Genomic DNA, 14096 nt, shown 5'->3' on the forward strand with positions numbered 1-14096 from the left:
GGCCAGGACCCTTCTGCTCCCAGGAGTGGCTTCAGGCACCAGTGCACCAAGCGCATGCCTGGGGCAGCAAGCCATGAGGGCGGCAGTCAGGCTGCCTTTGGTGGTGCGCCTGCGGGAGGTCCGCCGGTCCCGCGGTTTCAGCGGCAATTTGGTGGCAGGTACGCCAAAGGCACAGGACCGGCGGACCTCCCACAGGCATGCCGCTGAAAGCCGCCTGACTGCCATGCTTGGGGCGGCAAAATACATAGAGCTGCCCCTGACTTCATGCCCCACCGATGGCAGATTTTGGCAACAGAGCATGAGTATCCCTATGGGCTCCACCACACACACCTCACTGCTGCCTGCACAGAGGGTGCAGCCAGAGTAAAGATGACATATGCAAGAAACCCATCATTGTGCTGATTGCGAGTTGCTATTTCAGTCCATTGGGACCATTGGCAGCTAGTGTAACTTAAAACTGCATCTCGTCTGCTTGTAAATATTTATAGCACATTGAACAAAAATGAAAAAGAAATACTCATAGTTAGTTTTTTTTTATGGAAGACTCATCATTTTATATGGTCTCTCTTTAATTACTGAAAAAAGGCCCAAATACGATGCTTTAATTTGACTACTTTCCTTCTCTGATTGTCTCATCATTGGTATGGTATGGGTTATGCTAGAAGTGCTTCCTAGGCTGTACCTACTGGGAGGAGAGGGATGGGGAGCCAGTCTCCAGAAAGGATAAACACACATGGACATGTACACACACCAATTCAAACTACATCACTCTGCTTTTTCCAGCTCTTTGTTCCCTCCATAATGTTTTTCAAATTCTCCAGCAGGGCATCAGATGCATAATTACCACCAAACAAAAACTAAAGTTATTGTACCAAAGTACTGAACAGCAGGAAGGCAGGGTTAGGAGTGTTATTCAGTTTTAGCCATTCTTTCTCAGTTAGACTTTATAGCATTATTTTACCATTGTAAATTTGTTATATTTAGTGGCAAGAGCATTTACTCCATACAGTATTTCAGACAGATTAAATATACAGCGGCTTAGCCATATTACATCTGTCTATGTGGTAAGATTGTCTTATGGTCCTTCAGTACAAGTCCTAGTAATGCAATCAAGGATAGCATTTCATTTCACCATACAAAAGAAAGCTTTGGGGAGAAAAAAAGAAAAGTGAACACACCTAGCATATGCTAGAAAGGACGAGAATTATATCATCCTTACATTTACAATATATATATATATATACACACACACACACACACACACAATACTGCCTCCATAGTAGTGGTGGGAGATTTATGCTATTAGAATGGATTATAGGTTTTGTGGGGGAAAGTGGGTTGCTTTTGTGACAGGAGGCCAGGTTGTATTGTGCACTAGTTACTTATGTTTTGCATGTGGGTCTTGATTAGAGCTGACCCAAAAAAGGGGAATCCCTTTTTGCCACATAATGTGCACTTTTGAATAAAAGAAATGTCCCAAAATGGGTCAAAATGTCAAAGATACAAAATTTTTCACAAGAAAGGTTTTATTCTGTTTTAGGATTTTTATTTTATTTGTTTGCTTTCTGGCTGCTGTAGAGGCCACTCAGCCCTCCAGTCTGGGATATTGTAATTCACTTTTCCTAATTAGACAATTAGTTCACAAGGAAGCAGCAGCTGATACATTGAGCAGCGGCCAGTTTGCACAATGGTACAAGTCAAAGAAAGCATATTTCACCAGTATTCCACAAACTGAACTAGAACCCCATTCTGTGTCAGATCCGAGTCAAGGTTCTGATACTGGTCTACAAAGCTCTGAGTAGAATAAGGTTACAGTTCCTTCTGCAACTTTCCCCTGTCTGGCTGTGACCGTCCCAATGACCAAGAGAGCAAAAATAAACTCAAAAGAGATATAAGGTCGAGGTTTCTCGACACAAGCCAGACCTCACCTCTGGATCACCTTCCCTAAGGAAATCATCTTCAAGCTCTACTCCAAGGTTCACCTTTTCACCAAAGATTCCCCAATACCCAAATTTGATGAACAAGGTAAATATGTGTTTAAAGTTTCTGACTACAATTTAACACAAAGTACATCAGAGAGTTATACATCCTCCTGAATAGAGTTTTTGTTTTCTGCAGTTCTTATTTAACTCCTAGATGCCACAGTAGCAATCATACAGGGATGCAAATCAGTTGATAGCTGGGAATGTGTTCTATACACACAGCCTGAACTGACATCTGGATCTTACCTTGTAACTGGGGCAGGAGGAGGTGGGTAGGGGTAAAGCACCAAACTTCCTTCAACAAAGGGTCATATTAGCTCCTGTGGCGGCAGAGGCCTTATTTTAGTAGTTCAATTCAGCATCTGATGAGATCAGTTACGTTCTACATATGTCTGCGAAAGACTATTGTTCACCTTGTGGATTACTTTATCCACAGACTGTTTGGATGCTATCATTATCTTCTGTCCTTTACTGATACAGTTATCCTTAAATGCCCCCTACCTCTGCATTATTCTTACAGCTCACCTTGGTTTACAGATGACCTTCGACAGATTAAGCAGGTAAAGAGAAATCTAAAGAGCGTGGGGCAGAAATTCTCCTCAGAATTTCACTGATTGTGACATAAAGCATTTTTATAATTTTACTACTTGGTTTTGTTGCAGAGGAAGAAATATCCCCTGTCTTCCACCATGTCACCCACAATGCCCTAACCAGTAGGTAATATTGCCAAATCACAAATGGTAAACAGAGTTGCACCTTACAAGACCAAGTAGTAGTATCTGTCCTGCTTGCCTTCCCATATGGGGGTACCATAGGGTTCTGCTCTGTCATTCCCTTTGCTTAATGCATATGTGAAGCCCTGAAAGGAATTATAAAACACTTCTGTTCCATCAATCCCAGATAATGTGGACGAACATTTTCCAAGTGTCTAGTCAAGACGGGTGCTTTGCTGGAAGGTAGCTAGACAAGACAGAAGATGGGGAAAAACAACTAAAGGAAATGAGAGAGGTGATATCTCCCCTTTTATGGATGGAGTGTGCCCACGCCTTTTCTTATTGAGGATCTGGAGACCGTACAAGATATCCAGAAAGAAGATGTGGCCAAAAGGGTGTTTTTCTCCATCTGCAGTTGGCAAAGAGTTAATGATTTACTTAATGATTTTGGACTCACTGCATTTATCCATGCATTTGTCACCACCACCACCCTTCCCACCCCCACATCCCCCCAAACACCCAAAAGGATTACTGATCTGCTCAGAAACAGCTAGTGCCAAACATTATGTCCCTTTTATAGTACTTGCAGTGCTTTGCTTTTAAATCACAGGCTTTTAAATCTTAATTTTTGTCCAATTCAATGTATTGGTTGTAGAAAGCTATTTATTGCATGCGACCTCTGTATCTCAGAGACCACGTCATCATTGTGGCCAGCACTTGAGATCAGCTGAGATCTTCCATTTGAGAGTTGAGAGCAGAGTGTTTTCAGAGGACAATCCTCAGATTGTGGATTTGCTGCCCCCTTGATCAATAAACACATGATGTGTTGGTCTTTCAGATCATGCATCAAGACCTATCTGTTTACCCAGGCTTTTTCTGAAGGATGGGCTTAAGGGAGGCTTATTTTGTTTTGTTTTAATTCTGAGTAAAATGTGTTGTTTTGAATTTTATTTTAATTTTGCATGGCAAAGGAATAATTTTGCTGGCAACAGTTAACACGGGATTAGTCTGATGTATTTTGTGCAGGTTTTGACTGTTCTATGCATCTGGTCATTAAATATATTTTATAAATAGAAAAAAATGTGTACATCAGTCTTATGATCTAAATTATCTCTTTTCAAATGATAGATTCTTTGTTTTGTTCCTATTCAGGAACTTCTGTAATCCAAGTGACAGCTACAGATGCTGATGATGCCAACTATGGAAACAGTGCCAAAGTAGTGTATAGCATCCTCCAGGGACAACCATATTTCTCAGTGAACCCAGAGACAGGTCAGCAACCCTTTCTGTCTTACTTGTCATAATTACAGAAATACACACAGAGATCAAGATCCTTCTCACTCAAGTATTTATACCCAGTTTTATAAAAATACTAATTAAATTGTTCAAGTACTGTTTAATATTTGTCCAAAACTCAGAATGAACATGGACTATCGATCTGGTTTTAAGCAGAAGACTCCCTTGATTTCTGCTTGAAAACTGATGGCGTGATATGGCCCCATATTATTAAGGCAGTGAACCTGCAGCATCATAAAATGTAAGTTTTATTTTCTTGAAGTAGTAGGAATAGGGAGGTTATTTTATACCTGTTTTTGGCACGGGTGAGACCACTACTGGAATACTGTGTCCAGTTCTGGGGTCCATGTTGATACATTGGAGAGGGTTTAGAGAAGAGCCCTGCAAACGACTACAAGATTGGGAAACGTAACTTATAGTGAAAGACTCAAGGAGCTCAATGTATTTAGCTTAACAGACAGAAAGTTAAGGGGGTGACTTTGGCACAGTCTATACCAGGGGTTGGCAACCTTTCAGAAGCGGTGTGCTGAGTCTTCATTTATTCACTTTAATTTAAGGTTTCGCGTGCCAGTAATACATTTTAATGTTTTTTAGAAGGTCTCTCTCTCTCTAAGTCTATACATTATATAACTAAACTAGTGTTGTATTGTAAAATAAACAAGGTTTTCAAAATGCTTAAGAAGCTTCATTTAAAATTAAATTAAAATGTTTATCTTACGCTGCCGGCCCGCTCAGCCTGCTGCCGGCCTGGGGTTCTGTTCACCTAGGCCGGCAGTGGGCTGAGTGGGGCCTGTGGCCAGGACCCCGGCTGGCACGGCTCTGGCAGCCAGAACCCCAGACCAGCAGCGGGTTGTGCGGGGCTGGTGGCCGGGACCCCAGACCGGCAGTCTGGGGTCCCGGCCCTGCCCACATACAGTGGGTACCTACCTTCTTCCTGGTTCTGGCCCATTCTCTTCCTCTCTCTGCACTGAGCTGAGGGTGGGAGTGGACTGAGCACAGGGCTGGGGGTGAAGGGTCTGGCCAGGAGCTAGAATGAGGGAGGGGGGCTCAGGGTTGGGGCAGGAGGTTTGGGGCACTTACCTGGGAAGCTCCCATTTGGTGCGAAGGGTGCAGGTGGGAATGTGGGGGGTGGGGTGCAGGAGCTCCCATTTGGTGCTCAGGGTGGGGATGTGGGGGGTGCAAGAATCAGGATGTGGGGGTACATGGGTGGGGGGACTGGGTATGTGAGGGGGTGCAAGAGTCAGGGCAGAGGGCTGGGGGCATGTGGGGGGTGCAGGTGTCAGGGTGGGGGGGCTGGGTATGTGTGGGGGTGCCAGAGTCAGGGCTGGGGTCATGGACGGGGGTAAAGGAGTCAAGCAGAGGGCTGGGTGCATATGAGGGGGGTACTGGGCTCAGGGCGGGGCCTGGGGTGTGTGCAGGGCACAGGGCTCAGGGCACGGGCCTAGGGGGTGTGCGGGGCTGTAGGGCTTAGGGCAGAGGGCTGGGTGTGCATGTGGGGAGGTCAGGGCTCAGGGCAGAGTACCCCCCACTTCTGCAGCCCCCAGCCAGCTCACCCACTTGGGGTCCACAGCGCACCGCACGAGCGCAACTAGCGCCCCCCAGCAAGAGAGTCCCCTCTGGCTGTGTCTGGAGGAGCCGCTCTGGGCGGCGCGTGACCCTACAGTATGTGAGCTCCTCGCCCCAGGGCTCTCTGGCTACCACCAATTCCCGCTCGCCCGCACCCGCTACATGCTCAGCACCGCCGGGCTCTCTGCTCCTCCCAGCTCACAGACAGCAGGTCATCCATTGCTGCGGCCAGGCGCGTCCTCCCGGGGAGGCTCAGCAGCTGGCGCTGCTACTGCCACCAGCCTCTCCCGCCTCCACTGCCCCCACTTCCTGCTGCTGGGAGTCAGGACCGGGTCCCACAGCGAACCCGCTCCCCTGGCGCGCTGCCAGTCCGCCATGGCCAGCTATACCAAGGCGGCCCAGGTGAGCGGGACCCTCTGTGCCCCCGGGCAGGTCTCCTTGCTGGGTGAGGGGACGCGGGAGCCTGTGGGCAGGCCGCTGAGGTGGCGCCTCTCTCGGGGGGCGCGAGCTCTGCCCTTCACTGGCTGTGTGTTCTTGGGACTCCGGCAGGCAGCAGTGTGCCATTAAAAATTGGCTTGTGTGCCATCTTTGGCACGCGTGCCATAGGTTGCCAACCCCTGGTCTATACTAATCTACTTGGGTTCAGAAATCTGATAATACAGGGCTCGTCAATCTAGCAGACAAAGGTATAATAGGATCCAGTGGCTGGAAGTTGAAGCTAAACAAATTCAGACTGGAAACATGGCACAAAAATTAATACTGAAGGTAATTTACTAACAGAACAATTTATCAAGAGTTGTGGTGGGTTCTTCCTCAAAAAAAAAATCTTCAACTAGACGATATTAGAAGTTATATTCTAGTTCTGCCACAGCTAGTGGACCTAAAATGGGAATTAATTTATAGAAATCCAGTGACCTGTGTTATGCAGGAGGTCAGACTAGATGATCTCAGTGGTCCCTTCTGAAGTTAAAACCTGTGAATCTATTGAAGTTTGAAATAGTGAATCCAGGATAACACAGAATTCTGCCCTGTTAATGAAAAAGTGGTATAATGCGGAGACCACTCCAGGATTGAAGCTAATAACCTTATCAAAATAATAGCCAGGGAAACTAGCTGAATAGCTTTCATTAATGTGACAAACCTAACACTTTTGTCATCAAAAGGATAATTATATGGATTTAGCACAGTCCAAACACTGAATCATTGCACTACTATATTTCTCTCTTTTCTTGCAATCACATTAAATCGGTCATGGATTAAAAGCCTTATTCGAATACACCTTCAATTGTATTTGTTTGCCTGGTACTAACATCTGTACAATATATTTTGCATAAATCCATTTTAAAACTCAGGGATTAAAGTGTTTTTTTTTCTCCCCTCTTATTCTTTTATCCAAGGAATAATCAAAACTGCTTTACCAGACATGAGCAGAGAAAATAGGGAGCAGTACCAAGTGGTCATCCAGGCCAAGGACATGGGAGGCCAGATGGGAGGATTATCAGGGACCACTACGGTGAACATCACACTGACTGATGTCAACGACAATCCACCTCGATTCCCCCAGAGTATGAAGCCTTTAATAGTTCTGCTGTGTTTCAAAAAGCTTCTTTAAAATTGTTTAACCATCACCATCTGGGATACTTTTTTTTCACATCTACAGCTGCACTGCTGTGTCTGCTTATGCTGCAGCTTTGTCAAAGCACATGGGAGTCTACTTTTAAAAAAAAAATACAAACTTCCTTAGCAGAATAAACTTACTTCCCAAACCCTTAAAATAATTTCAACAGGAGTCAATAACCCATAGTAATTTCAATGTTATACCTGAAACAATTTATAGTTACAGCAAATATATTGTAAAATACAAGGTCAGCTTTTCAGAATAGCTCAGTATCCAACCCACTTGGGCATCTAAATAAGTGGCCTGGTTTTCCAATCCTCATAATGGGCATTTCAAAAATCTGGCCCTACTTGCATGTGCTGAGTAATTTTGATAATCTGGCCCATATTTTACATGATTATATTTTTGAAAGAAAACCCTTTAGGCTGCAAAACTGGCAACCATTGAAAAGTGGGATGGTGCAGGGGATGTGCAATGTGATGTTGACCCTTTAATCCTAGACTACTTCTTTAAATCTGATCCCAAACTGATTAGCAATCAAAAGTTGTTAAAAGCAGCACTTGATGACTGCCTGGTAGGCTATATGAAAAGAATTCACAGTTTCAGTTCAGTATCTGCTAGGAAAATATCCACATTATTCAATTACTATTGTCTTTGGCTCTGATTGGGATCCTTGCTTGCACACTCAGAGATACCAAAGACTGAACAAACATCAAGACTGATTTAGAGACCACCTTTCTGGATTTATGGAAACTTGTAAGGCACTCAGATACCATGGTGATGAATACAAGCAAAATAACTAGTCACCCAATCCAGAATGGATCATCATCTTGTGAGTTTGCTTACCTAATGACCAGCTTCACAGAGCAAGCTCAGGCCACTTCTTTCTAAACAGAATGCTCCCATTTGACTTCAACAGGGAGTTCTGATAAAAAACAACAACAACACACAATAGCATAATATGGTCCATGATGTTTGATCAGACTGGAGGTATTGAACCCAAAGATGAGGTATAGTTCTTTTCACTGAATTACACACTTGGACATGGAGTTGCAATCTAAAAGTAAAGGTTAAGTAATAGTAAATAGCTGTAATGTAACTTTGACATCTGAAATCCTGGAGCCTTTGTTCCTGCTGGTAGTCTGCAAGGTTAGTAAAGGACCAGTCTAAAGTCTATTGAAATCAGTGGGAGTCTTTATGCTTACTTGAATGGGCTTTGGATCAGGCTCTTAATTAGAATGAAAGTCAGACCAGTGAAGAGGCCACATACAAGACTCTATGCAGTGCACTGCTTAAACTTCACTGAAACACAGAAGGTGACATGGAAGGCCTTATCTGGGCTGGACACACTGGGGTGATTGTAACATTGCTAATGACCAGTCCCCTTTCTTGCCTTGCTTCCCAGGATGCTGGTTTCCTGCTCCTCCTACAAAGCAAGACATGAATGGAAAATCTACAGGTTTTCATTCCTCCTCACACAGTCATGAACTGCAGCACATTTCCAAGGAGACTGATTCTGAAAATCTGCTCCTCCTGTACCCAATTACCTCCCTTTATGTGAGGCTATAGGATACGGGGAAATTAGGCCCAAAGGGGAGGAAGAAGCTGCATGTGAAAGAGACAGGAATGAACTCCAAAATATTGAAGAATAATTTGATTTATTGAAGGGGCTAGAAAGAAGGGAAACTGACAGACTCTAGCGGGAAGCCACTGTGACTTGGACTAAGTATGTAAGGATTGGTTTTTAAAAGGTACAGTGGCCCCCACACAACTAGTAGACCTGAGCCATGAACAATATAAATGGTTGGAAGGGCAAGAGCTTTACAGAATTGTACCATGTGCTCATGAAAAAATGGACACTTCGGGAACGGAATTATACCCTAAACCAAGCTGATTAGCTTATATGCTGACAATGTGCAGGTCACTGACATCATCTCAATTACAGTGACGGCTTTCAGAATAAAACTCACCCAAAGGAGGTGTTCCCCTGGTATTTCTGGACTTCCAACGTCAGGGAAAAATTGAAGTGTCATGACAAAGTTTGTGCTTATAGGATTTCTGGCTCAATTGCCAGGATGAAAAGTTTAGATAAGCCTACAAACGGAAAAGGTCAGCCTTTGGAAGGCTGGTTGTCATAAGGTCTAACTTCTAAACAGTTTTCAGCCTGTTGTAAGAGAGTAACATGAATTTTGCAGCCTCACTGGTTTGCAGCCCACTTCTAATTTTTCAGTTATAGGGTTGACTTTCTAACAGCGAATACAATTCACCATCATACTATATCACCCATTTTTTCCACAAATCTCTAAAGATAGACATTTCCATTAGTCAGAGACTGTGATTTAGGTGCACGACACTGGGCATAGAGACTCACTCAACCTGCTTTAGCCCACAGAAGGATCTGTTATGATCAGTGTACTTGGGAAAACTCAGAAACTGCTCTCTCACTGTGCCCCAAAATGGATGAAAGGGTAGAGAAGGGCTATGGATACATGAGGGAAGAACTAGTCACATCAAGTGACATAGGCTGTACCTGCTATAGGCTGGTGTAGCTTGTACAATCTGTCTGTTCATTAAACCACTCAAATAGGGATTGTACCTTCTTCAGGCACACTGCCTTCCCCAAAGTTGTCTTGGTCAGGCATGGCTTCACAATATATCCTACATGGGTACCAGTTTATAATTGCTACAAGTGGCATGATGCTAGTAACTAAGTGAGCTGTACAAATGACAGATAACAAATATTCAACAAATTGGCATGCAAAATGTCTGCAAACTTCTCAGACCTACTTCTTACTAGTAAGTATTTGCAAACACTGTTTTAAGAATTATTTTAACCTGTATCTTGTGAATTGAAGTTCAAGTTATATTTCCTGATTGTGATTGGTCAAGAGACTCATGTAATATTATTCCTGTTCTGCAGGAGCATAACTTTATAGTTAGTCTTTTGGTGCACATGCTGGGAAAAGATAAATTTTAAATTTACCTTCTGTCCTAAGATGTGCAATCTTAAAATTCCTTTCTCAATAGCATCCAGGCTAGTAAAACCTGATTCCACAAGCATTAACAGAAATCAGGCATGAAAACAAATGTGTCCAAAGTGAATTAAAAAATCTGAACACATTTGTACAACTTTCATACAGTTCAAACAGTTAGCAGGAATATTTAAATATTACATATCTCAAATGCTTTTTGCAATATATTGTATTATGTGTTTCCATGAAAAACTTCTATCTCACATAAAACACACTTAAAGCTGTTCAAGGCAATTTCAAAATAGAAAACCTTGTCTATTGTATTTTAGTTTCTTCCTCAGATCTATTCTGTTTTATAAACCGTGGTTCCTAGAGAAAAAAAATAACTGTAGGTATCACTGAAAAAAATGTGTAGAAGACAGACAAAATAAATAAAGCCATTAACTACTAAGGGTCATAATCACTGCTGTATTATTGTGCTTCTATCTATGTTCCTTTCATCTGAAGTACAAAAGAAAAAGTTTATAAAGAATACAGTACTAAGTGCCTTTGAAGTGTCACACTTTCATTAAAAAAAACCAGCAAAACTTTTCATTGACAGTCAAGTCGTCTTTGTTTTAAAGTTTACTCCTGATGACTAAGAGCACTTTTCTTAGAATGTTTCAACTTTCAAGGCAAGTTTAAAAAAAAACTAGGAGAAACAAATGGCATTTATTATTTAGAAAGATGAATGACTAAAAAAAGTTTGATTTAACTTTTCCAGGTACTTACCAATTCAGCTCTCCTGAGTCCGCATCGCTTGGGACTCCTCTCGGCAGAATAAAAGCCAATGACCTCGATGTGGGTGAAAATGCTGCGACTGAGTATGGCATTTCCAACGGGGATGGATCAGACATGTTTGATATCATCACTGATGAGGACACACAGGAAGGGATTATAACCATCAAAAAGGTTTATTTTTGCTCCCTCTCTTTTTATTATACTTAACACTCCAGGTGGTCTTTTGCTTTCCTCAAGCGGGAGGGCAAAGGAAAGTCTCACCTGGGGTCACCTGCTGAGAAGCTGTATTGGTTTTGTTGTCCTCTTTCTTCATCAGCTATTGTTATTCCCAAGGCTTGGGGGAATTTACTTGGCATGTCACTTCACATAAAGCAATATTCTCAACAGCTGCTGTCTATCAAAGACACACTCTCACAAACAATAGTTTTGAAGTAGAGCCATGAAAACCTGGAGGGGTTTATCATCTGAACTCTGCAGTGTGGTTCACAAGGGGTTGAGGTGGACAAAATGTTGTAGGTATGCCTGAAGGTCTGAGTTTGATGAACTCACACTTCTAAAGAGAACTAACCCACTGTAGATAGCCTATCCTCCTGTAACCTTCCTGTCCCTCCACTGGGGAATCTCTTTTCTAGAGCTGCAAGAAAGGTTCAACTCAAACCTCCAGCCTACTTAAAATCTGCCCTGTTTCCATCATACCTTGACAGTTACATGACATGTCAATAGGTGCCCTCGGATAAAAGGAATATCCAAAACTTGAATTGTAGACAATCTGTGATTCTTTAGGGCTTAAAATTGGCCAGATAAGCATATTGAAAACTGTAGATGGGTCAGACTCACCCCTGCAGCGCCTCCTGCGGGTGACTCTGGGAATTAGCTCTTTCCAGCGCTGGAGCACCCTCTACAGGCTGGTGATCCACCTGTCCTCAGGCCCCCGTGTCCCTCCCTGGACCCGGTGCCCTTCTACATGGGGTGCTGCCCCCAGCAGTAACCCCTTTCTCTTAGGGTCTCCCCTCCTTGGGGAACCCCCACCCTCTATCCCCACCTTGCCTCAGGGTATGGCTACTGCCAGTCATTGTCTAGCCCCACATCCTGGAGCAGACTGCAGTATCAGCCTACTCATCACTGGCAAGGAAGGTTTGGACCTGCTGCCTTGGCCTACCTCTGCCCTCTGCAACCCCCAGTACCTGTTAGCCCTCTGCTAGGCCACAGCCTGGGGCTTTCCAGGCTGGAGCTCCCCAGCTCCTCAGCCTGTCCCCAGCCCTGCTCCACTCAGGTAGCCAGTCTCTCGCTCCCTGCAGCTAGGCCCTTCTCTCTCTGAAGGCAGAGAGAGACTCTCTGGCTTCTGGCTTCCCTGGCCTTTTATAGAGGCCAGCTGTCGCTCAGTTTGGGGCGTGGCCTCACCTGCAGCCACTCCCCCAATCAGCCCAGCCTTGAGAGCAGCCGCTCTCAAGCCCTGCCAGGCTCCTTTTAAACCCCTCAGGGCAGGAGCAGGGGTCCACCCTGCTACAAAAACTATTCTGATGTTATCTGAATACCCACTTTAGGCTATACAGTTTGCATTTTGGGGGGAAATAATGTCATCAAGCAAATTGTGCATACACTCTTCATTCAACTGGTTTGTGGTTAATGGTCACTAGCTCACTAGATCAGAGGATGTCTATAAATGTAAGTTACTCTTTTCGGAAGCAAAAGAGAGATCAACAAATACAATGTATCATTAATACTGGGTTATAGTCTTGTTGCATTTTCAGACCTAAAAGCCATTTAAAAAATATTTTCTAGTGATTTTATGCCCATCCTGAGAAAAATCAAACGTGCCTGATCTTCAGCAAGCAGATGCTCAATGGTTACTGAAATTAAGTCCCTGTGATGGTGTCTGAGGTTGAGCACCCAAAAAACTGAAGCATTCAAAATCTCTAATCATTTGCGAAAATCTTTACAAAGACAATTCAGTCCGAGTTAACTTTATTATATTTCTGGGCTAAAATATATTTTTTAAAATGACTCATACTGAATAGCTTCCTATACAGGTGTGTTACCCTTCTATCCTATTTAAGACCAGTGCCATGAAACTGACATTGTATGGGCTATGCTAAGCATATGGAGTTTACACCCCATCTTTCAGAAAGAGCCAAAGTCTTAAATAACTTTAACTTGGTATTTATGGTACTCTGCACTAGTTAATCCCTATAGTAAGTACAGGGAACCTTACCGTACTTCAAATTTTAAGGTAGCCTTACCTAAGGTAAAACTGGAAGCATTTAATGGTGGTTAGTAAGCAAAACTGGAAAATATAATAGAAGAAGGTGATACACACTTGTATTATATCTTGACAGATATTCTGTGGATCGACACACTGACCTCGACAGAATATTCAACATCCACTCAGGAAATGGGTCTATATTCATCTCAAAGCCACTTGATCGGGAAGAAACTCCCGGCACAATATCACTGTTATAGCAACTGAAATCAGTGAGTTGGAGATGGCTTATCTGAAGAGAATGTTAGAACACAGAAATTTGGAAATTCTATAACAAATTTCTGTTTTAAATGTTTTTACCAGATTCACCCTTGTCTGTCTTTAAAAATTATAGCCAAGCACATCATTTGCTAACTACAAGCCAGAAAACTCAACAGGGGTAACTTTTAATAAAAAACTTATTATTTCATGATTTACTTACTTTTTTCCCATAGTTAAAAAAAAATCCCAGGTCCACTTCAGCTGTATAGAACAGGACAAAGCCAACATAACTGGCTTCCTGAGGATTTCCCTTGCATAAATTGGTACAGAGCTAACATAGTGATTCTGCGTTGCTCCCTCAGGCTCTAGGAGAGGGGAAATTTATAAGAAAATGAGGGCATGGTTAGAGCATTCCAGCAATCCCAGACTGTCAGAATGGTCCTTTGGGGCCATGGGCAGACATTAGATTGGCCTTCAGGCTGCTCTAATTTACGCCAGGGATCAATCCAGCTGCAGTCACAACCAGAGGCGTGTAAAGTTAGTATATTACCCTTCCCCCCGAGCAGAAAAGAAAATTTGACATTGTATCTTCCATAGGGGCACACCACAGTTGATTAAGTGATGGGCTCTATGACACTATTTTTCTTCTCCTTACAACTTCTTCCTTCACTTTGGGAAGCAGTGAGATTGATATTGTGTGGGCTGTGA

General features: G+C 43.3%; 1 protein-coding gene across 1 annotated transcript in view; it reads left to right on the forward strand.

Moving 5' to 3' along the window:
- Positions 1–13546, forward strand: part of LOC120398323 (cadherin-9-like) — a 69601-nt gene extending 56055 nt beyond the window's left edge. The window contains exons 3-6 of the mRNA XM_039525660.1: positions 3848–3967; positions 6955–7122; positions 10911–11098; positions 13264–13546. Of these exons, the coding sequence (XP_039381594.1) occupies positions 3848–3967; positions 6955–7122; positions 10911–11098; positions 13264–13287 (500 nt within the window). The 3' untranslated portion in view covers positions 13288–13546. The remainder of the gene's footprint in view (positions 1–3847; positions 3968–6954; positions 7123–10910; positions 11099–13263) is intronic.
- The last annotated feature ends 550 nt before the right edge of the window (positions 13547–14096 follow it).

The sequence above is a fragment of the Mauremys reevesii genome, linkage group 2 (genome assembly GCF_016161935.1).
Source record: "Mauremys reevesii isolate NIE-2019 linkage group 2, ASM1616193v1, whole genome shotgun sequence".
Classification (NCBI taxonomy): domain Eukaryota; kingdom Metazoa; phylum Chordata; order Testudines; family Geoemydidae; genus Mauremys; species Mauremys reevesii.